The sequence below is a fragment of the Ochotona curzoniae genome, unplaced genomic scaffold (genome assembly GCF_017591425.1).
Source record: "Ochotona curzoniae isolate NIBS_2020 unplaced genomic scaffold, NIBS_Ocur_1.0 contig_883, whole genome shotgun sequence".
NCBI lineage: Eukaryota > Metazoa > Chordata > Mammalia > Lagomorpha > Ochotonidae > Ochotona > Ochotona curzoniae.
Window position 1 is genome coordinate 11,093,126 of NW_024466599.1, and position 23,091 is coordinate 11,116,216.

Below are 23,091 nucleotides of genomic sequence, written 5' to 3' on the forward strand. Positions count from 1 at the left end.
AGCGGCGCGTCCCCGGCAACAGGTCCGCGCATGCGCCTGCCGGTCCGGTCGCAGGAGGGGCGCGCCCGCAGTCGCTTCCCGGAAGAGGCGGGGCCTCCGGACGGGAAGTGCGCGTTCTGAATGGTTTCCAAGCGTTTCCTGACTTCAGTAGGGAAAAGGGAAGGAGGACTTTTGGCCAAAGTTAGGATTCACACCAACCCGCGCCCAGGAGGAAGGGGTGTCCGGGTAAGTCCCGCGGCTGCTTCCTGGGGAGATCCGGTGAGGAGCGACCTGGCGGGTCTGGGCCGGCGCCCGGGGAAGCTTCCCTAAAATGGGAGATCTGGACGCGAACTCGCGCCCTGCCGGAGGAGCGGCGGGACCCAGACTAGGAACCCCTGCCTCCCACAGGGATCAGTGGCTATCCATGCCGGAAGCGGCTTGGCTCTCCCGGACGCGAGCCTGCCCCTCTCCATCTCTACTCACGCGGGGCGTGCCCTGCGCGGATGTGCAGCGGGAACCTGCCCCTGCACGCCCCACCATCTTCCCCCACGAGATCCACGGAGCGGATCTCTGACCCCCAGGGATAGGAAGCCCCTCCGCACCCATCAGAGACCCCTTTGACTCCGAAAACTTGCAAACACCATACTCCCGGGGGACCCTTGCTGTAGCCCAATGGCTTGTATTAACTGATCGGCCCTGGCCGAGAAACCGCCCCCTTCAGGAAATCTTGCTCGATGTCGCAAGAAAATAGGGCGTCTCTCTCCTCTGAAACTTCTCTTTCTCTGCTTACCCGGGGCCTGCACCGCGCCTCGCCCCGTTGGTGTCTGCAGCCTTAACCTTCGTTAAATGCGCAGCAGCCTGAACTTCCTGCCCACTCCTGACACCTAGTAGCCTTCCTGGTGTGCTTCCTCAGGCTACACTTTTTCATATGAAAATGAAACTGAAGAGGCAATTTTAAAAAATTGAGTTAAGAAGTGAAATGATGCCGCACGTCTGATTCAGTAACTTTCCCTAATGTAATGCTTACACCACTTGCCAGTCTGATGGAAATGCAGTTATTTAAGTGGCAATGGGGAAATCATTTCCACCTCGCTGTTGAAACAAATTTTCTACCGTATTTTGCATAAGTCACTGCTTTCTTTTTACGTTCTCCAAATTTGATTCATTAGTGGAATTAGCAAGGTTTTGTGTTTTTCTCACCTCATTCAGTTTTATAATTAACCAATAAAAGCTTATTAGCTTTCAAGGAAGTTTTAGGAGCACAAACTGATTTATGGACACCATATGGTTACATCAAAGGATGTGTTTTTGTGTTAACTTGAAGTGGACTCCTAAAACCCTTCATTCCAGCTAGGAGACCACGTCCCTCCTTCCAGGCAATAATTTCTGAGTCCTTTTCTTCCAAACTAACAAAGTGGGTCCTGAGATTCGGAAGATCTGCAGCTCGTAATTCATTTGGTTCAGCACCTCTCATCTCGTGGAGAGACCGAGTGTCTTGCCAAGGTCACACACCTCATCAGTGCTATATCTGAGCCCAAAATCTTAGGCTCACTCTCACGCGTCCTTCAGTTTCTTCAGCTACTCACAAAGTTATTTGCTGTTTGTTGTCCTGACTTTATTGATTCGCTTAAGTATTCTTGTATCGCAACTGCGAATTGTAAATAATATATATTGACTGCCTGATGAATTTGACATAAGTAAAAATGACAATGTATGACTAGAGGCTTACCCAGTTCCACCCATAAAAGTTTTAGAGTTCACTATATTAAAACATAAAAAGCAAGAACAAAACCGTACATTGTTTTTAGCTAATTTGGCATGTTAATGTGAATTTTCAAGACTGAGCTGTTTTCAGGTAATCTCATGGTTGATTATAACTGCATATCAGAACCATCTGTTCTTTCAGTAGAGTTCTTTCATCATCTTATAAGCTGTTCCAGTCAGTCCCTTTTTGGAATTTTGTAGACTTTTATAATCTGATCTGTTAATGCTTCTTCAGAGGAACAGCTAGTACCAAGAACATGAGTGATAAGAAGAGAAGCCAAAGGACAATGGGATTAACTGCTCTCTTAAAGCAAGCTATGGTGTTCCTTTAATGAAATATAAACTTCTTGTCATTTTCCCGTTTCAAAATTAATAGAATAATCTTAATGTTTTATGAATCTGCTTTATAAAGAATATGTACATATAAACTTAGATTGTGCTTGGACTAAAGGTGATCCTAAAATAATCATTAAAAATATATTTAGAACACCTCTACTTTTATTTTAACAATCTTTAGATTTTCTTAGCTATTGATAAGCTAGCTACCTTAAATGTAGAAACTTAGGGCTTCAGTGTGTTACCTGCCAGGAAGTTTGACTGTGCATAACCAGCACAGTGATGGTTGTCGTGATTTAGGTGTTGGGCAGCATTCCTCTGGCTGTAGGTGGCTGTGCAGGAAGCAGGGAAGTGAAAGTAGGGAGGCCCATCAGGATCCAGTAGCAGCTGCACAGAAGCCACAGGTCGGGGAAGTCTTGTGAGACGCGGTGGTTCAGGATGTGTCCAGGAGACAGTGGAACTGCTAACCAGTGTGTGAATCAAGAACAACTGGTGGTTTCTGGCCAAGTGCTGGAAAAATCCGGGGGAAGAGTGGGAAGCATGGCACCGAGGAGTTGGGGTGGAGGCCAGTTGGCCTAGTGAGCATTAATTTGCAGGTTACAGAAAGGCAGTGGGATGCTTTGGTTGGGAGATCAGGGGATGTGTCAGATGCTGTGGGATAAAAATATTAAAGCATACAAGACTGAGAAATTCAGAATTTCGGGCCTACACCCAATTCCTTCAATGAAGACTATTAAGAATATTTTTGTTGTAGTTCAAGAAGTTCTAATAGAAATTCATTAAGAACAGAATAGACTGCAGTATAAGGAGAAAAAAGACTCAAACATCCTGTCTGAAGAGAGGATATAGCTGTTAGGACAATGTCCCCAGGTGATCTGTCATTTAGAGAGAAAAGTTCAGAATGAACCCTGTTGCACAGCAGTGGTTTCTTGTGTGTGTGGAAGGAACATTAACAGCCTTTCCAAATCCACTTGAGCAGATCCACAGAGGCCAGGGTAAGTGCCAGAGTGAGTGCTTCAGTAGGCTTTGAAACACCCCTGTGACAACCTCCTGGGACCAACAACTTGTTCTGTTACAGACTTTGCTTGCTTGACTGTTATTCATACCAGTTGTGTTCAGCCATTATTACAACTTTTTGGTCTTACATTTTGAAAATATAGACAAAGTAAAGGTTCCAGGCAGACATTGCAAGTATCTGTTCAGTTACCACTGCCTGTTGCTTATAATACAAACCTTTCTCGAGACAAGTTAGTTTCCAGCAAAAGAAACAAGAAAAATTAATGTAGTAATGGGTTATGACAGATGTTACAGGTTAAACATTCCCAGCCTGGAAATCCAAAATGATCCAAAAGCCAAAACTTTGAACAATGACATGACATCATGTATGGATAATTTCCACACTTGAAACTTTATTTCATCTATAAAATTATTTAAAGTGACCCCAGACTATGGGCATAGGTACATACGAAATCTATTTCATGCTTACACTTGGATCCCTACCCATGTTACGGGTTCTTCAGAAAGAGCATATTATCCAAAAAAGCTGCATGGATTTTTTTTAAAATGCACCAAAATAAACTTATCCTTGAAAAAGTGAGAAAGAGCTTCTATGGATTACTTCACTCCCCAGATGCCCACAGTGGGGAGCTGGGCCTAGGATCGCCCAGGACTGGCAGCTCAGTTCACGCATCTCCTGTGGGTGACAGGGAGGGACCCTGCTGCTGGAGCCAGTACTTGTTCCCTCCACGGGTCTGCTTTGGCAGAGCCACCACGCACAACCAGGCTTTCTGATGGCGGATGTGAGTGCCCCACTGGCTTTAGGTGCCGTGTCGTTCAGCTGCCTCAGACATATGTTTTCATACATTTTAAGACTAACTTAGAGGGAGAGGAGATCTTCTATCAGCTGGTTTACTTACCAGTCCTCAGTGGTCAGAGGTGAGCTGATCCCAAGCTGGGAGCAGGAAGTTTCTTCAGGTCTCCCATGTAGTGCAGAAACTCAAGACCTTGGGCCATCGTCTCTTGCTTTCCCAGGCGCATTAGCAGGGAGCTGGGTTGGAAGCGGAGCAGCTAGGACTTGAGCTAGGGCCCATATAAGGCAGAGGCCGTGACCTAACATGCTGTGCCACAATAGCAAAAGGTCACATTAAAAAAATTTATTTTAAACAGTAGCATGTAATTATGATTATTTAATTTTAGAAATAACATGAGGAAATCATCTTGAAGAATAATTCAATATTTTAAAAGATTTCTTTCTCCCTAATAATACCTTAAAAATTATACACACCCACTTTCTTCAGAATCAATCACAACTCTTCATATTAACTTAAAATCTCTGTACAATGCTGTATTCAATAAGGGGATATTTGAGGCAAAATAAAATTTTTAGTACTAGACTGCCATTAAGTATCAAATATTTCTTTTGTTTTTACACATCTCTATTTTTCTTTGTAACATGACATATCCACAGATAGCTGTGTCCAAATAATCAAGTGGTACTGACCACATACAAAATTACGATAGAGAAAAATACAGATACTATGACAGCAAGATTTTCAGCACTTGTTCGTTTTTACGCCTACCTGAAATTTGGAAAAATGTAAAATGCCTATTAAAAGGCACAGACAGCAAGACGCTTGTTGTGCACCAGGTTTCTGCATAGACTTGAGAGCTGTTTCATTTATTTTTCTCTTGCCTTGCACTTATGGGACGAACAGGAGCCATCTTTGAGAGGATAATGAGCTGGGTTACATTTGTACAGCCGGATTCCATCTTCACTGCAAACTCTAGCTCCTGTCGTTATCAAACAAAAACAAAGGAGAAGGAAATCATACAAATGTTTAAAGAGAAAAACTGACCTAGAGAAAATATCCAGGCAGGTAACAGTGGCGGAGTTTGAAGTTTCCTTTCATTTTTCACAATGAACATATGTGACTTCATAACGTAAAAATCCAATGCTTCTTTAAAAACACTTCCTCCCTCCCTTGTCCCTTGTTTTTGTCCCCCTGCTTTTCACCCTTTTTCTCCCCCCACGAACATTCTGGTGCTTTCCATCAGCTTGTTTCCATATTAACTTACTTTTGGTTTTCCGTTCTGTTTTACTTTTCCTGATTGTTATCAAAGACTAGAACATTTGTTTAGATAGGTAATTCCAGGAGTAAATTTCAAGTAGAAAAAAAAATGATTGGCAGATTCCTGCATTTTCTATCTGCTTCTGCATTTGTTTGCTCCTGTCATTAGCTGGAGCAAAGCCAGTTACATCATTTTTAATGTTTCGGATTCATTTGGTTCATTTTGAAAAGCCAACTAATAAATAAGAAAAATGCTCTGAGTTACCCAGACCACCTCTTGTTCTGAACTTTTCACTGTGTGTTGTGTTACAGCAGATTTTATCACCACCATGGGAGTGAATGACCTGTGGCAAATTCTAGAGCCTGTTAAGGAACACGTGGACCTAAAGGATCTTGCTGGGAAAACCATTGCAGTTGATCTGAGCCTCTGGGTGTGTGAAGCACAGGCAGTCAAAAAAATGAAGGGAACTGTGCCGAAGCCCCACCTCAGGTACAGTAAGCCTTTGGACTGTTGATGTGTAAATTGTGTAAGCATACTGAGGCTTGTTTATACTTCCTGTTCTTTTGCATTTTGATAACTTCAGTTACATGTAAGGTATCTAGATCTGCCACCTTGCGTTAACTCAGGGTTTGGCCCCGTGACCTCCATACTCCTTTCTCCTATGCAACTTGTCAGCCAGGATGCTCCCATCACCAATGGCCAGAAATTGGGAGCCCCTGTCTCCTGGTTTGCTCACTCCCCACAGCCACTCCCTCAGTAAGTCTTGCCAGTCCTACTTCTAGACTATCCTTAGTGTTCACCAAGTCTACTTGCTGAAGAGCCAACAGCTCAGACTGCATCAGCCTGTTCCTTGGTGAGGGTTGCACAGTGCCTTCTTCCCAATTTTCCCTCCCCTCTGGGTCCCCTCCAGCTGTCTTCCATAGAGCAGTGGCAATGACAGCCACTCTCTCTAAAAGCACAGGAACCCGTCTCCTGCTCAGCCAGATGGTAACTTAGAGTTCCCCATGTCATGTTTTTGGTATTAGCCTGTTCTTGCATTTACATCCTCATGTTACCTTGACTTACCGTGAGTTATAATGATTAATATATTGTGATTTATGCATTTTAGAAACCTGTTTTTTCGTATCTCCTATTTAACACAAATGGATATAAAGTTAGTGTTTGTTATGGAAGGAGAGCCACCAAGGCTAAAAGCTGATGTCATAAACAAGAGGAATCAAATTCGGTACGGACCTTCTGGTAAAACGTCTCAGAAAACAGAGAGATCCCATTTTAAGCTGGTTTTACAAGAGGTAAGCCTTCAGAATGGACTCAATTCTGATTCGTAGAATACATTGTACTCTACTAATAGATGATTTTTTTTTTAATAATCATTTTTTATTTTACTTGAAAGGCAAAGATACAGCCAGGAATAAGCATAAATCTGCTGGTTTACTTCTTCAGTGCATACAACAGCCAGGGCTGGGCCAGGCCGCAGCCTGGAGCCAGGAATCTCCCACGGGAGTGGCAGAGCTTGGGCTGTCAGCTGCTTTCTCCCAGGACACTGGATCAGAGGCACAGCTCCGACTCAGCCCAGGCAGCTGTGTGGGCTGCAGGAGTCTGAGGCTGCAGCCTCACCGCTGCGCCAACAGCTGTTCCTGTCATCGCCCATGCTCTCTGGCCTTACTGCAGATACACATCCAGCCTGAGGAGACAGAGGAAACTTCTTAGAGTGAAACATCTGAGTTTCTAAGTGCCCATGTCCTGCTGGTTACAACTGAAAAAGGAGACACTGACTGAGATGTTTAGCCTGTCTAGCTCATTTCCCCGTCTGTGAAAAGGGCTCATGATGCTCTTCAGGGATATGATGAGGATTAGGGAGAACCGTCTAGAGCAACTGGTACGGAGTCACGGCTTGTCGGGGTACACTGGCAAGCTGCCCAGAATACTTAGGCTCTCATTAATGTGTGATGTACCCACTTGGAATTGTACATGGTAAACATATTTGCCTTACTTCAGGGCTTATGATTTTCAAGAATAATTATCATAAATTTACATAATACATGTGGATTTATCTGTTTTTATTTAAAAAAAGATGTAATAAAATGCAGTGAATAATATAGTAGAAAACGGCTATTATTGAATGTGTTTCTTTTAAAATAGACTTTGGAGCTGTCATAGTATTGCACAAGTAGTTTTTATCTTTGTCTTTGCGCTTACCGTATCATGTACCCATTCCTCTGTTCAGAACGTGGCTTGTGGCAGGTGCGCTTGGGCAGGCTGTCCATCGCCTGTGGCTGCACGCGCTGCCTTTGACTTTGCTCTGTTCCACATAAAGGTGAACACTGTGTACAGAGCTTTCCCCTGTGACATGTCATTTCGGACACGTTTCTCCGAAGTAGGATCGGAAGACCCAAGTTTTAGAATGATTTTAAAGCTCTTGGTCATTACTGTCTATCACTGCAGAAATGAAATACGTAATTTCTATTTTTTTTTTTTTTATCATTTATTTTTATTGGAAAGTCAGACATTCAGAAAAGAGGAGAGACAGAGAAAGATCTTGCATCCGCTGATTCTCTCCTCAAGCAGCCACAGTGGCCAGAGCCGAGCCGATCCAAAGCCAGGAGCCCGGAACCTCTTCTGCTTCTCCCACTCGGTGCAGGGTCTGAAGGCTTTGGGTCATCCTCGACTGCCTTCCCAGGCCACAAGTGGGGAGCTGGATGGGAAGTGGGGCTGCCAGGACACGAACCAGCACCTACATGGGATTCCGGCTCGCTACGTGAGGACTTTAGCCACTAGGCTACTGCACTGGGCCTGAAATACACAGTATCAATGCATCAACGACAATGTTAGGAGATTCACTCTTTTTAGTATGAAAAAACAGGGGAAGCATTTCACCTGATTTTCTTTACTGCTTTCAGATAGATAAGTGTTCTATTTTTTACTTGCTTGTCTTTCAAAGTTCTCATTTTTACTTTTATAGATCAAAAATGTATTTTTTTATATTTACTTTCCTGTTTTCCTCTACGTTAGTGAAATTTGAATTTTAACAGGCATCCTATAAATCAATGGTTTATATTCTCCTAAACATTTTTCATTTTCTGTCCTTGCCTGACCTTTAAGCATAGTTTTGGGGCTAGGCGTTGGCCTAGCAGTTGGGCACACGGTGTCAGCACTGACTCCAGTTCTGGTTGTGTGCCCTGGGATGGCTCAGGTCGGGCCCCTGCTTCCACACAGGCACCTGGATTGAGCTCCGAGTTCCTGGCTGAGCCAGCCCTGGCCCCGCTCTTGTGGCCGTGTGTAGAGTGGAGCAGATGGGATCTCTAGCTGTGTGTGTCAGCCTGTCTCTCTCCTGCTCTGCTCACCCTCCCAGCCCTCCCCCTTCCTCCCTCCCTCTGCCTCTTCCTTTCCCTTCCCTTCCAAAACAAAAAAGGTTTCCATTAGTGAATATTGGGTCTTAATTAATAACTGTCAGTCGTTGCAGAGAATACTTGTTCTAGAGTGTCTCTTGTCTCCCTGCAGCTGTCCCTGAACCGCATCGTGTACCGTTCTTCCGTTGCCATTTCCATGTGCAGTTAGTGCGGTGCTCCGAGGACTTGCTGCGTCAGCTCAGTGGGGCTTATCTACTCTTTCTCATTTTTTCTGTTACTAGGTCCCACTTCCTCCTAATGCATTGCCATCTCGTAGGGGTAAGCATGAAAACCCTGAGTTAACACCCTCCAACGCCACCTCTATCCAAGGTGTAGGATAAGGAAAAATTATAACAGGCCATATCACTACTTCGTTCTGGACGCTTCAAACCAGTTGCAATGACAAGTAGCACTAGGAACAGAAATAGCTTCCTGGGAAGGGATAATTCTTGTCTGGGGGTAAGATCAAACAGGGCTTTAAGAAAACTGTCTCGGGTTGGGACTGTGGCCTGGTGGGGAAAGCTGCCACCTGAAGTGCCTGCGTGCCACATAGGCACCTATTTGGCTTCCGGCTGCTAGCAGCCTGGGAAAGCAGGAGATGGTGGCCAAGTGCTTGAGCCCTCACGTGAAGACCAGGTACAGCTCGTGGCTCATGGCCTCAGCCCGGCTCAGTCATGTCCATGGCAGATACTTTGGGAACGAATCGCCCGTGGATGGAAGATCTCTCTCTGTGTCTGCATCTTGTTCATTGAATCTTTCAAAACAGAAAAGCCGGGAAGAACTGTTATCCCTTCAGTCTCCTGGCCAGAGACTGGAAAAGTAAATTTTTTGTAGATTTATTTGAAAGTCGGTGACTGAGAGATTGAAAGACAGATCTTCCATTCCCTGGTTCACTTCCCAAAAGGCTGCAGCAGCCTCAGCATGGCCAGGCCAACCAGGAGCCAGGAGCTTCACTTTGGTCTCCAGTATGGGTGACAGGCAAAAGTACTGGGATCAGCGTTGGGGCTCTCCCCAGCTGAATTTGCAGGAAGGTAGATTGAAATCAGAGCTTCTGGGCCTCAAGCCTATACTCTGATATGGGATGCCGGCATGGCAGGCAACAGCTTAGCCCACTTCGCCACAGTGCTGGCCCCCAAAAGGCTTTTCAACGTGTTACTTTGTCCTTTTGAATTCTGCTCACCTTGGGTGACATCAGGCAGGAATTTTTGTTATGTAATGAAGAGTGCAAGTGCTCAATCAGAACAAGAGATTTATTTTTGTCGTTTTCCAGAAACTGCAACTAAATACCTTCTTCGCCAGCGCACTTAGTCAGTACGCTCCAGCAGGGAGAGAAAGACGAGAAGGAATGCAGTAAGACTGGAAGGCTAAGCTGCAGCCTACTCTGCTGGCTAGAATCAGCCCAAAGAAAACAAATTCTCTAGCTATCAGTCCAATAACATAATCTCCTGGGTAAACATTTGACTTGCCAGGAAGACACCTGACCCGTTTCCCACAGCGTGAAGGTCTCATTGAACAGTGCGGGACAGGTGAGAAACAGACACCTGGAAATCCTCAAGCCACAATTAGATAGTTACTTGAACTTTACAGGAGTATCATGTAAGAAAATCATTATCATTTCAGTTGATTGATTTCAGTCTGATCAATTATTATTTAAAGATATTTTCAACTGTGAAGACAGAATATTGACAAAGCAATGAAAGTGGAATATGAGTTGAAATTGTAACTGTTGGGTCCTGCCCAGTGGCTCAAAAGGTTAATCCTCCTGCTTGCTGTGCTGACATCGCATAAGGGCGCTGGTTCTAGTCCTCACTGTACCACTTGCTACCCAGCTTCTTGCTTATGCTCTAGGAAAGCAGCAGGGGAGGGCCCCAGTCCTTGCCCCCACGTAGGAGACCCAGAAAGAGGCTGCTAGATCCTGGCCTCTAACTCTGCCTTTCAAAGAAAAATATGAATCTTTAAAAGCAATTTTAATTTATATTACAGAAAAATTTAAATCAATAGGAAAGTAACTAGTCATAAACAGTTACTGACTTTCGACCCCTCTCATTTCATCTAGGCCCCTGCCACTCCCGTCTCCCATGATTGTGAGGAAAATCACAGCCAAATTTATCACCTTGAATATTTCAGTACCTTTCTCTACAAGATGAAATAGAAAGATACCCACAATACTTTTATTATTATTCCTGAAAGTTTAGCAGCCATTCCTTGGTGCCATCAGGGACACATTTGCCAGTTTCTAAAATAGTTTTTAAAACCCCTACGTAGCTACTGGCTGTAATTTAGCACCAAGGCAAACAGCTGATGAGATTAACAAGCGAATTTGTGATGGCTTGTGCCTGCTTGCCTTCAGTGTCTGGATCTGCTGAAGTGCTTAGGAGTGCCCTGGGTTCAGGCGGCCGGGGAAGCGGAAGCCATGTGCGCCCACCTCAACGCAGAGGGCCAGGTGGACGGCTGCTTCACCAACGACGGAGACGCCTTCCTCTATGGGGCCCAGACTGTTTACAGGAATTTCACTATGAATGCAAAGGTAGCTTGTTCCTGCTTTGTTTTCAGAATTTATTCACGAATTACCAGTTAATGGGCTAATTAAATGAAATAGTGCACGTAACAATGCTGATAGTACCTGGCACATAACAGTTGCTGAATCAGATGTTGACTGCTTATTAAAAATGCAGTTGCCGCTCAGGTCGGGCACTTTCCCCTGTGGATCCTTCTCCTCAGGGCACGACTTGTTTCACATGGTTCAGTCCTATATCTGCTTCAACAATATATCACAAAATTATAGAAGAAATGGGAGTAGTTTAATCCAGAACTTCCAGTGTTGGTGTTTTATCCTCAAAAACACCCACAAGACACTTAAGGACATTTCTTGTAACATTAATTACCCAAATCTGCCAAGCCACCCAGGTGTTCCTTGGTTACTCTCCTGGTGGTCAGTCCAGGAGGCTCTGCCAGGGAGCGATTGGGTTGTGACCATTCGGGTTGGACCTTGGTGAATTTTAGCCACGTGAGCTGAGGACCACACTGTTACCCCTCCCCGGTTGCCAGTGGCATCCCCATTGGGAAGTGCTGCCCGCGGTCACGCAGTGTGACCTCAGCGCTCACTAAAAGGCCAGTGTCAGTGATGCGAGAGGTAGCCACAGATTCACGGGGACAGGTGGTGCCAAGTAGTATTTTTATACGTATTTACTCTTGATTTAAAAACAGTAGTTAACAATTACAAAAAATTTATGGAAAATGTGTGATTATGAAAAAGTATGCATGGATTTCAAAAAATTTCGCATCAAAATATTACTGTTTTTACTGCTACTGTTACACAAGCTTTAAGAAGTCAGACATGTTAGCATATATGTATCAAAAATGCTTCTGTAAGATTAAGTGCTAAGCTGCTCCAAGATAGCTTTTAGTGATGTACTTATAGGGAATGTTAGCTTCCTGTATTATATTTGTAGTGCTTAATTTCATCAGGTCAAAGTTTGCCTTTCAGGCACTGAAAGACCATAGAGAAGGAAAAGTAACTACCGTGATTTATGGGTTAAACCAGTTTGGGAACTATGGCTTAATTTCCATTTGTAAATTTATAAATGTGTGTAAATTACACATTTGAAAAACTACCTTTTGTAATTGCTTTGGATAAATTCTTTGAGCAGATGAAATCTGTCCTTTCTGTAGGACCCACACGTGGATTGTTATACCATGACGTCTATCAGGAATAACCTGGGGTTGGACAGGGACACTCTGATTGGACTGGCGATTCTTCTCGGCTGTGATTATCTCCCAGAGGTGAGCTCAAATGGTAGACACATCTTGTGGACACACGCTGGACAGATGTGAACAGAATACGGTCACATCTAAAACGATGTCAAAGAGAGTTTTAGGCATAGCAACAGCAGCTGAAACATTTCAGATGGCATTAAAAAGCCGACTGGTGACACTGATTATAAAAGACAACAAAACAAGTACACCAAAGCTTGGATCTCCATAAATCTTTCCAGATTAAGAAATTCGCATTCATGCCTAACTACCCTTTTCAAGAAATAGGAACATCTTTCTGCTCTTGTGTTGTTTAGTTTCCATCACTGTTTTACTTTTAGTTTTCAAGTGTCCATTGCTTTCCAGCTGTGCACATGCTCACTGTTGTTATCACTGTTGCTAAGAAACATGAGCGCTGAAGTAAGCCACACACTAGCATGGCTCCCAGCATTGCACTCATTTTGTTCATGAACACATTTTATTTATTAATTTAAGATGCATAATAGAGTACTCTGCAACAAGTGAGGATAATAGATGAGTGATTAACAATCAGGAGAACAGGTGCATCGCCCTCAGTGCAGTGTACAAAGCAGAAAATGACTGGCCACACTAAGTCATCCCATGGCTGCCTCCCTGCTGCTCATCTTGGCGTCCCTGCAAATGTCATTTACCTCTGTCCCCAGGAGAAGTACGAAGAAAAGTGGTATGTAATTTTTGTTTCTACATGGGCTTAGAGGAAAGGTAAGAACTGTAGGATAGAAAATGTATGATCCCTACTTTCTAATGCCATCAGTGATCAAGTAAATCAGTTTGTTTGGAATGGGTAAGAAAAGAATACAGGAAAATAATATTAATACAAACCGGTATTTTATTGTAACTGTTTTCAATAGAAGAACCCTTTTTCCCATAGGTAGTCATATCATACCTAAAATCTAGAAACAGACTAAAGAATTTAAGAAAAATTGGCTGACTTAATCTCACAGAAACCAGCTTCTAGTATGATAATGTTTATGTCAAACATCAGCCCTATCCTTTTTGGTTTTGTTTCCTCTGTAACTGAAACTGCTCTTCACACTGCTTTACTCAAAGTTGGAGGTGTTTTTTTTTTTTTTTTTTTTTTTTTTGTTTGTTTGATTTTTATTTTTATTTGAAAGGCAGGGTTACAGAAGGAAGAGTCAGAGAACGACATCTTCTGTCTCCTGGTTCACTCTCTGAATGGCCGCAGTTGCTGGAGCTTTTTCCTAGTCTGCCACAAGGCTGCAGGGGCCAGGGGACTCGAGCTGTCCTTTGCACTCCATAACAGATATCTGGATAGGAAGTGAAGTAGCCAAGACTCAAACCGATACCCATATGGAGTGCTGGAGCTTACAGGTGGAGGCTTAGCTCACTACGTCACGGTGCCAGCCTCCTCTGCTTAAAGATTTTTATTTTTGGATACTAACATAATCTGTCCTAAGAATATTTCATATATAGGGCCCGGCGCGGTGGCGCAAGTGGTTAAGGTCCTCGCCTTGCACGCCCGGGATCCCATATGGGCGCAGGTTCTAATCCCGGCAGCCCCGCTTCCCTTCCAGCTCCCTGCCTGTGGCCTGGGAAAGCAGTCGAGGACCGCCCAAAGCTTTGGGACCCTGCACCCGCGTGGGAGACCCGGAAGAGGCTCCTGGCTTCGGATTGGCATAGTATCAGCCCGTTGCGCTCACTTGGGGAGTGAATCATCGGATGGAAGATCTTCCTCTCTGTCTCTCCTCTCTGTATATCCGCCTTTCCAATAAAAAAAGAATAATAATAATAAAAAAAAGAATATTTCATATATAGCTAAGTGTTAATATAAGAGCAAGTGTGTTGTTAATTCCTGCTTTTTACATTAAGCTTTTATTTTCAAGATTTAACTTGAAATTTTTCTGATGTCTAGGTCTTTAAATATTAAATGTTCATATAATTAAGTGAATATGCTTTTTCCTGTTGAAAATATGATAAATATGGTCAAATTAATAATATCCTCAAAGTAATTAACAAAGTAAGAGAAAGCCTTCTACAGCTACATCCCTGCCTCCTCTACAATAAATGTTGTTAGTGAATTAATATATAACTCTGAATTTGCTATTTATATAAACTTAACAGTGTAATTGTTATTTAATTTGCAAATCTGAGTCATATCCCTTATTGTACAAATTTTGTTTATTATGTTACTCTCTTGCATATTTTTCCTTTTATTAGAGTTACCTCATTCTTTGATATGCACAGCTTCCAGCTTAATTCATGTAACACGCTTTACTTATAAACTTATCTTAGTGACTAACCTGATTTTTTCCCCCGTTTTCTGAAAGGGAGTCCCTGGAGTTGGAAAAGAAAAGGCATTAAAACTTATACAGAGTTTGAAAGGACAGAATTTACTTCAGAGGTAACTGTAAATTGCTGCTTCTTGTGCAATGGACTTTTATTCTTGTTGAATCTAAAAGTAAATATTATACAAGGAATTGTATTTCAAAAGTACAGTTACATGTATTAAAAGATAGCACATGCAATTTTATTGTATAGTACCATTATAATTTTAAACTAGCATTTTCATTTAAAATTATTTTTACTAAAGTTTTCCCAAGAAACAATGAAAGTGTAAATCCTAGTTCACATTGTGTTTCTTTATGCGTTTGCTGAACACTCAGTGCAATGTCACACTCATTTATTTGTAACCGTGGACATTTTGCTGCACACTCTTTTATACTGTCTTACCGACCAGATAAGAAATAATTTTGCATGTAACACTTTACTATTATATTTATTTTTTATAAGTGAAATGTCTGACATGTTGCAAATATTTAATAATAAGGAACACTTGATCACAGTTACCGCTTCCGTTGTTGTGCATTTATTGATACGTTCTGATTCGGTTAAACTGTGCAGTTTGAGGGTTGAAGACAAAGTGTGTGAACTGCATTAACTGTGCTAATCCACTCAGAAGCCTGTGATTTATGTGTACTTGATGAAAGCAATGATTTCTAAAAATTGTATCAATGACAGTAAGGTGTACAATGAAAAAAAAAAAAGGGAACTAAGAACTAGGAAACAGCACCGTTGACCGGCAGTCAGTGGGAGATGGAGAGTGTCGACTGAAGGTGGGACAGCCATGGGGGTGTCCCATCACTGAACTCTTTCCTGTCAGCCTTCCGTTTCAGCTGTGAAACCACTGATCTAAGATTTCCATAACACATCAGTTCTTGTCATCAGTGGTCACTGTTACAAAGCCAACAAGAAAAGATGTGCTTGGGGAAAGGTGTGAGTTAAGGAATCACGTGGAAATTGTGAACACTTACATAAAGAAAAGTAAACAAAAATGGTACATGGCTGTCTCCAAACCATTCTTACTGAAATGGGTTCAGAAAATGCTCACTCCCATGAGCCTAAATAAGTGATTGTCTTAACACTTGAAAACAAGAAATTATACTCCTTTTTGTAACTATCTGTTATTCTGATTATATTCATTTAGACTGACTTTTCCTGTATTTAATTTTAATTTTGAAAACCTGTTATTTACCCAGAGATTATTAATGCTAATTTTAGCAAACTTGTACTTGTTTTGTAGCTAATACTTTAGAAACTCTAGCAGCTAAATAATAATTCCAAATAGCAGATACTGTGTAGTGAACTGAAGAGATAATTTAGCTTTTTATTAAAACTTTAGCTTATGTAAGTTGAAAAACATAATTAAAACTTTCAGGTCTTATAATTAATTCCTAATTGTGGCTGGTAGATTTCCTATTATCCTGAGTCTTTCACCAAAATGAACTTAGAATCTGTGTAGTGGAAATCTTTATGGTAATACACATTTTTCTTAAAATTGTTCATTTAACAGGTAATGCTTTGTTATTTGCATTAGAGAATAAGAAATGATAATCAAATTATGTAGATTTCTAAACAGCTTTCTGAGAAGCTTAATGCATTACTTTGTTTTCTGCATCATTAATTCTTCCTTCTGATAAGGAGAAATGTACATCTACATGATGGACACCCAGCACACCCAAAAGAGATAAAAAATAAAGATGAACAAATAATACGCTCCATACATTGTTGTCTAGTAAGAGCAGACTGAATGAATACATATCCATACATTTATAGGGACATGTAGGTATATATAGGTACCCACACACATACACATTCTCTCCTCTTTAGAAATTCTCTGTCTTTGGGGCCACGGTGCTTTTTAAAGATTTATTTTATTTTTATTTGAAAGGCATATTTCTTACAGAGACAGATCTTTCACCCTCTGGTCACTGTCCAAATAGCCGCAGTGGCCAGAGCTGAGCCAAGCCTAAGCCAGGAGCCAGGAACTCCCTCCAGGTCTCCCACGTGAGTTACAGGGTCCCAAGGCTTTGGGCCATCCTCCACTGCTTTTCCAGAACACAAGCAGGGAGCTGGATGGGAAGTAGAGCAACTAGGACATGAACTGGCGCCATATGGGATGCTGACACTTGCAGGAGTAGGATTAGCTTGCTATACCACAATACTAGCATCATTTTTTTAAAAATTTATTTAGATATTTTAAAGTTGACACTAAAGAGAGAGCTCTTCCATCTATAGTGTCATTCCCCAGTTGGCCGCAACTACAAGAGCTGAGGCAGGTTGAAGCCAAGAGCCAGGAATTTCATAGAGGTCCCCTGGTAGGATGGCATGGACTCAGACACGTGGGCCATTTTCTGCTGCTCTTCTGAGGTCGTTAGCTGCGAGCTACGTTGATGTAGTGACTGGGACATGAAATGGTGCTTGCATGGCATGTCAGCAACACAGGGAGGGATTTATCCACTGCACCAAGTACAGGCCCCTAGGGCCACATTTAACACCTGTGATCTGAAATGCAGGGTTTTCGTAAGATTAAGCCATCATCTGTAACTGTTGCCAGAGGAAGAATCATTAGGCAGGTGACAGGAATTATCCTGACGTTTGAGAACACGGCATTTTTGTAACTTTTTTTTCTCATCCACTTTCTATTAAAGGTTTAATCAGTGGAATGAAAAATCATCTCACACCAGTCCACAAGCAGCAGTCACTAGAAAACCGGCTCATTGTTCACTGTGTTCCCACCCAGGTAAGCAAATATAGGAAACATATCTAATTATTGGTGTCTGGTAAACACATTGTCATCCCTATTCTCAATACTTTTTACAAATCCCTGTTAATAGCACCATGGAGACTTTTACACTATCTGCTCCCCAAGATTGAGAAGGTTTGGACCCAGAAATCTTATTATGTATACATAATATACTCAATTTTGTGTTGAATGAAATAAGAAGACACAATGTTTGAAACTGAAACTGAATTACTTACATCTTAAAATTATCTTGTTGTCAGTTTAGACTTTTAATCATTTAAGAACATTCTCCTTCTGAGTCTTTTTTTTTTATTGGAAAGGCAGATATACAGAGAGGAGAGACAGAGAGGAAGATCTTCCGTCCGATGATTCACTCCCCAAGTGAGCACAACGGCCAATGCTATGCCGATCCGAAGCCAGGAGCCTCTTCTGAGTCTCCCACGCGGGTGCAGGTTCCCAATGCTTTGGGCCGTCCTCAACTGCCTTCCCGGGCCACAGGCAGGGAGCTGGATGGGAAGTGGGGCTGCTGGGATTAGAATCTGCGCCCCTGTGGGATCCCAGGCGTGCAAGGCGAAGACCTTAACCACTTGCGCCACTGCGCCAGGCCCTCTTCTTCTGAGTCTTACAGGAAGACTTTGTGTTTTTATTTCACTGATGTACGTGTTCGTGTAAATGATGCTTCACTATCCTGTAATGCATTTTTTACTGTGTTTGAAGAAATAGTGTACATGTTCTGTTACTGAACATAGCTTGGATCTTTACTGGTCTTGGTGAAAAAAGATATCATGGAACATAAGCAGTGAGAAAAGATTAAGAAAGCTGGGGCCCGGCGCGATGGCGCAGAGGTTAAGACCGCATGAGAGACCCGCTTTGGATCGGCATAGCATCGGCCAATGCGCTCACTTGCGGAGTGAATCATCGGACGGAAGATCTTCCTCTCTGTCTCTCCTCTCTGTATATCCGCCTTTCCGATAAAAATAAAATAAATCTTTAAAAAAAAAAAGAAAGCTTGTTAATTCATCCTGTGAAAGGTATTCTTTGTCTACTTAATGTTTCATGCACGTTGTTAAATGATAGATGAGCTCGTGAGGGAAAGTGATTCCCCGTGCATTTTTTGTGACTCCTACATGACAGCTTCAGGTCATGTCCTCCAGCTCTGCTCTTCCATGTACTCAAAACAAGGCTGAAGGTGAAACTGAACTGGGACTCCATAAATCTGTACTCTTTTTTTTTTTTTTTTTAAATAAAAGATTTGTTTATTTCTTTAAAAAGGCAAATGATAGAGAGGAGGGAAGATTGGTCATCCCTCCGTGGTTTCACTCTCCACAGCAGCTGACATGAGCCAGGGTGACAGCAGGGGTCAGCGATTCCATCCTGGTCTGCCACAAGAGTAGCACTAGCCCGAGTCCCTGAGCCATCGTCCACTGCTGTCCCAGATGCCTCAGCAGAGAACTGAATCAAAATCACTCACTCATGAGGATGCCATTGCAAGCAGGGGCTTAACGTGTTGTGGCACAACGCAGCCGCCATGCGAAGTCTTACATACCTGTGTGTGTTTCAAGCAGAGCTTAAGAATGATGACGCACATGTGAGAGACACTTGCAAAGACAATCAGTTGCTGAGTTCTTTTAATACACTCATTAAAGAAACCACCTAAATTATTCTATCAAGTAAATAACACTTCTTTTCACGAATGATAACATCTAATTTTTCTTGTATAACTTTTCAACTGCTGATTATTGAAATGTACAATTTTAAGTTGCACATTAACACTTTCTGACAGAATATTTTCTTAAAAGTGTCCTATGGCAATAATAGTTCAGTATCAGCATTATCCGAAGGACTAACATTGGTATCGGTTTCTGTATTCAGCCTAAATGTATTGAAATTTTGCGACTTGTATCTGTGCTAGATAGTATTAATTTTAAAAAATTGTATAATGGCAAAAAAAAGTATATTTAGAAGGTAGTTCTGGAAGTCGGAAAATACAATTTCTTTGTGGCTTTAAAGGCTCACGTAATGCTCATGAACGGAATGGATGCAAATTATGTAAAAGCAGTAAGTACTGTGAGCCACATGGTGATGAATACTGCTGTCCTTGTGAGTGGCATCAGACGGAACATCACAGCCAGCCCGCCGGAATCGAGGAAAGTATTAAGAAGTAAGTTTGTATTGTTGTTTATCTGGAATAGTTCTCATATATATATATGTGTGTGTGTGTGTATATATATACACACATATATAGAGATATATCCCTCTGCTCAAATAATTTTCACATAACCTTTCTCTACATGTCTAAATCAGTCACATGTTTCATAAATCCTCTTTTTAAATTCTGTTTAAAAAAATAAGCTACCAGGCCCGGCATGGTGGTAGCAGCTAAAGTCCTCTCCTTGAATGTGCTGGGATCTCATATGGACACCGGTTCTAATCCTGGCTGCCCCGCTTCCCATCCGGTTCCCTGCTTGTGGCCTGGGATGGCTCAAAGCCTTGGGACCCTGCACCCACGTGGGAGACCCAGAAGAGGCTCTGGGCTCCTGGCTTTGGATCGGCACTACACCAACCATTGCGGTCACTTGCAGAGTGAATCAGCAGATGGAAGATCTTCCTCTCTGTCTCTCCTCCTCTCTGTTATCTGAGATAAAAATAAAATAAATCTTTAAAAAAGATTAAACTACCACAGGTCATAATTTAGTCATCAAAGAGAAGCTTAATGACTTTTAGCTGCTCCATAGGCCTTTGTAATAACGGAGGGCATTGGGTGAGATGAGATCCGCGTCTGTGTGCAGTTGTCTGTGTTAATGAAACGTGGATTCCATCTGTTTTCAGGAAAGCGTGCCAGTGTGAAGGATTCCCATTCCAAGAGGTAACGACCCGTCATCTAACTCTGTTTCAGAGACTTTGTAAGAGTTTTTGAATCTTGAGTTTCTACTCTCTTTTTATCAAGGTCATTGAAGAATTCCAATCGAACAGGGATAGCCTGGCGAAGGAGATCCTCTACCACAGGCCTGATTTGCTGCTGTTTCAGGTATCTGAAATTAAGTCCTCGTTCGCAGTAGGAAGATAGATTTTTAGAAAACCAAGATATTCACTTTGTTCTGAGAACATGCTTGGAAATCAGATGGGTAATGACGGCGTCTTTCCAGCAGTGGTTTCTAATCATCAGGTTATGGCCACACCTGGCAGTCTATGAGCAAAGTCATGTTCATACTGTTGTTTGGAATCTGTCTTAATTACCTTATAAAAACATCTGGTACCCAGGGATATTTGGGGCTATTTCTTAGAACAAGAAATCAGAATCAAAGCTGTTACTGTGGAAGGCAGCAGATAGCAGTTCCGTATAAACACTGAGACTTGAAGTCGGTGCCTCGATGTAAACTGGGGCAGTCTTTCCTTTATTGTGTGACCCTCCACGTTTATTATCCTCAAAATGAAAGTGACATCTCAGGAAGTGACTGTGAGAATTAAATGGTACTATTTATATGAGCGCTTGCCGTGATGGCTTAATGGATTCACCTTGCCAACAAACATGTTAATAATGGCAGCTAACATTTGTTGCACATTTAAAATGCACTATTATATTTAACACATTATATGTAATTTCAGTCTTCATAATCTGTGAGGTGATTTACATTGTCTTCAACTCAGGGATGAAGATACTGCAGTTAAAGAGGTTAAGTAACTTACCCCCACATCCTTTAAATACATTAAAACCAAAAACCCTTAAAAAGAGTTATTATATAATGCCTCTACCTTCAGTCTTTCTGGGTATATTCTCACTCATACAGCTTAATGTTCATTCTAAAGGAATATTGGCACCAAAAAAAAACATTGTTTATTTACAAATGATGGCAGAATCCTCCTTCATTTTTATTATATTTACAGAAATTTGCTCATGAAAAAATGCAGTGGTCCAGTCACTATGCATGTAAGAAATTGTTGGAACTCTTGACTCGTTATGACATGGTAGAAAGAAAGCTTGGCAGACGGAACTCTAATCAACTACAGCCAATTCGGTAATATAACCAAAGATCTCTATGGTGAAGACTGTTTTTTCATGTAAATATCTTATCATCTAAAGCATTCTTAATGTCTTTAATAGGGAAAAATATGGCTCTGTGTTTTCCTAAGATGGAAAAAGGGCCCGTTATCATGTTAGAAGTCTTTTCACTTTGAGCATATAGTAATAATAGATTATATAGAAATGGATATAGAAACAGATAATTAGGCTTACCAAGAAAACTGTTTGGGGCAAGAAAAGGAACAATACTGTCAAGTGAGTGGAGGGCTGGTACCAGGTTTGAATCCTAGATGGGAGCAGTGACATCATCCAGGAGTTAGATCCCTGCAGGGTAAAAGGACAGATGACCCAAAATGCAGGCACTTATGGAATCAGGCTTATTTATGAATATTCACTCTAGGATGGAATTTACCTGCTCTGTTCAGGAGGCTTAGAGCTGGAATGATTGGCAGGGTGGGGAGAACTAACAAAACACAAACCTGAAAGGCAGAAGGCCTGTGGAGACTCTTCAAAAGGACTGGAGTGGCACAAGTGGAGACAGAGATAAAATGCAAAATAGGGGGTGAGGAGGGAAAGCACAGCTTATGAAAAAACATATTGTTACTACTTGAATTATGTCACTCCAGATTCAATCTGTTCAATAAAAAATTTGTATTAAGTAGCATTTTTGGTTTGATTTTGGAGTTTGTTTGTTTATCTTTTTGCCAATGAGAATGGTTGGCTACTTAATTCAAGGAAGACAGGTCCATAAAGAACAGAAGGTTAAATTATAAAGCAAAAGTGAATTGAAATGATTTTAAGTGACTGCTTATAAAAAGTGAATTACTAAAGTTGCCTCTCGGCCTTTTGGCTAAGATCAAGTGTGAGAAATAAACTATTAGAAATCTTAAGAAAAATAGTTGTTGAAATAAAAAGCAATAGATATGCCTAAGCTGAACTTGATCAAAAAGAAGAGTGAATTAGAGAATACTAATCAAATCACAGAAGGCAATGCAGAAGCTCAAATTTAAAAAAAAAGAATAGTTTTAACATGGACAAATACAATGAATACTAGCTTGGTTAAATCAGTTAGTGATGAATAATGGACTGATGGACAGCCTATGCCTTCTAACCTGGTAAGCTGAGAAATATACCACATCATCTACATGTTTTTGCAAAAAAAGAAAGAAAAAGGTATAATCGTGAGAAAATAATTCAGTGAACCTAAAGTGCTGAGACTTCTTCAGAATTCCTATCCTGCCGCTTTCTTAATGAATATAGATATCAGGCCTGACACAATGGCTCAACTGGCTAATCCTCCGCTTCCAAGTGCCAGTATCCCGTATGGGCACCTGTTTGTGTCCCAGCTGCTCCACTTCCCATCCAGCTTCCTGCTTGTGATCTGGGAAAGCAGTAGAGGATGGCCCAGAGCCCTGGGACCCTAAACGCACCTGGCTTCTGGCTTTGAATCGGTTCAGCTCTGGCCATTGCAGCCACTTGTGGAGTAAACCAGCAGATGGAAGATCTTTCTGTCTCACTCCGTCTCTCTGTTTATTTGCCTTTGCAATAAAGATGAATAAATCTTAATGAAAGAAAAGAAAAGCATAGGAGTCAAAAAAGAAAACCCAGCAGTGGGAGTGCAGCACTTGGCCCAGAGATTCAAACCTGCTCCTAGTTCCCCCATCCCACATCAGAGTGCTGGTTAAGTCTTAGCCACT

The 23,091-nt window shown here is 41.9% G+C and overlaps 1 protein-coding gene across 1 annotated transcript in view; it reads left to right on the plus strand.

Annotated features, from left to right (window-relative positions):
- Positions 1-79: 79 nt before the first annotated feature.
- The window catches only part of GEN1 (GEN1 Holliday junction 5' flap endonuclease), a 28,966-nt gene continuing 5,954 nt past the window's right edge, over positions 80-23,091 (plus strand). The window contains 11 exon segments of the mRNA XM_040992859.1: positions 80-225; positions 5,460-5,637; positions 6,257-6,440; positions 10,888-11,064; positions 12,210-12,320; positions 14,618-14,691; positions 17,279-17,370; positions 19,384-19,534; positions 20,203-20,239; positions 20,321-20,401; positions 21,259-21,389. Of these exon segments, the coding sequence (XP_040848793.1) occupies positions 5,477-5,637; positions 6,257-6,440; positions 10,888-11,064; positions 12,210-12,320; positions 14,618-14,691; positions 17,279-17,370; positions 19,384-19,534; positions 20,203-20,239; positions 20,321-20,401; positions 21,259-21,389 (1,199 nt within the window). The 5' untranslated portion in view covers positions 80-225; positions 5,460-5,476.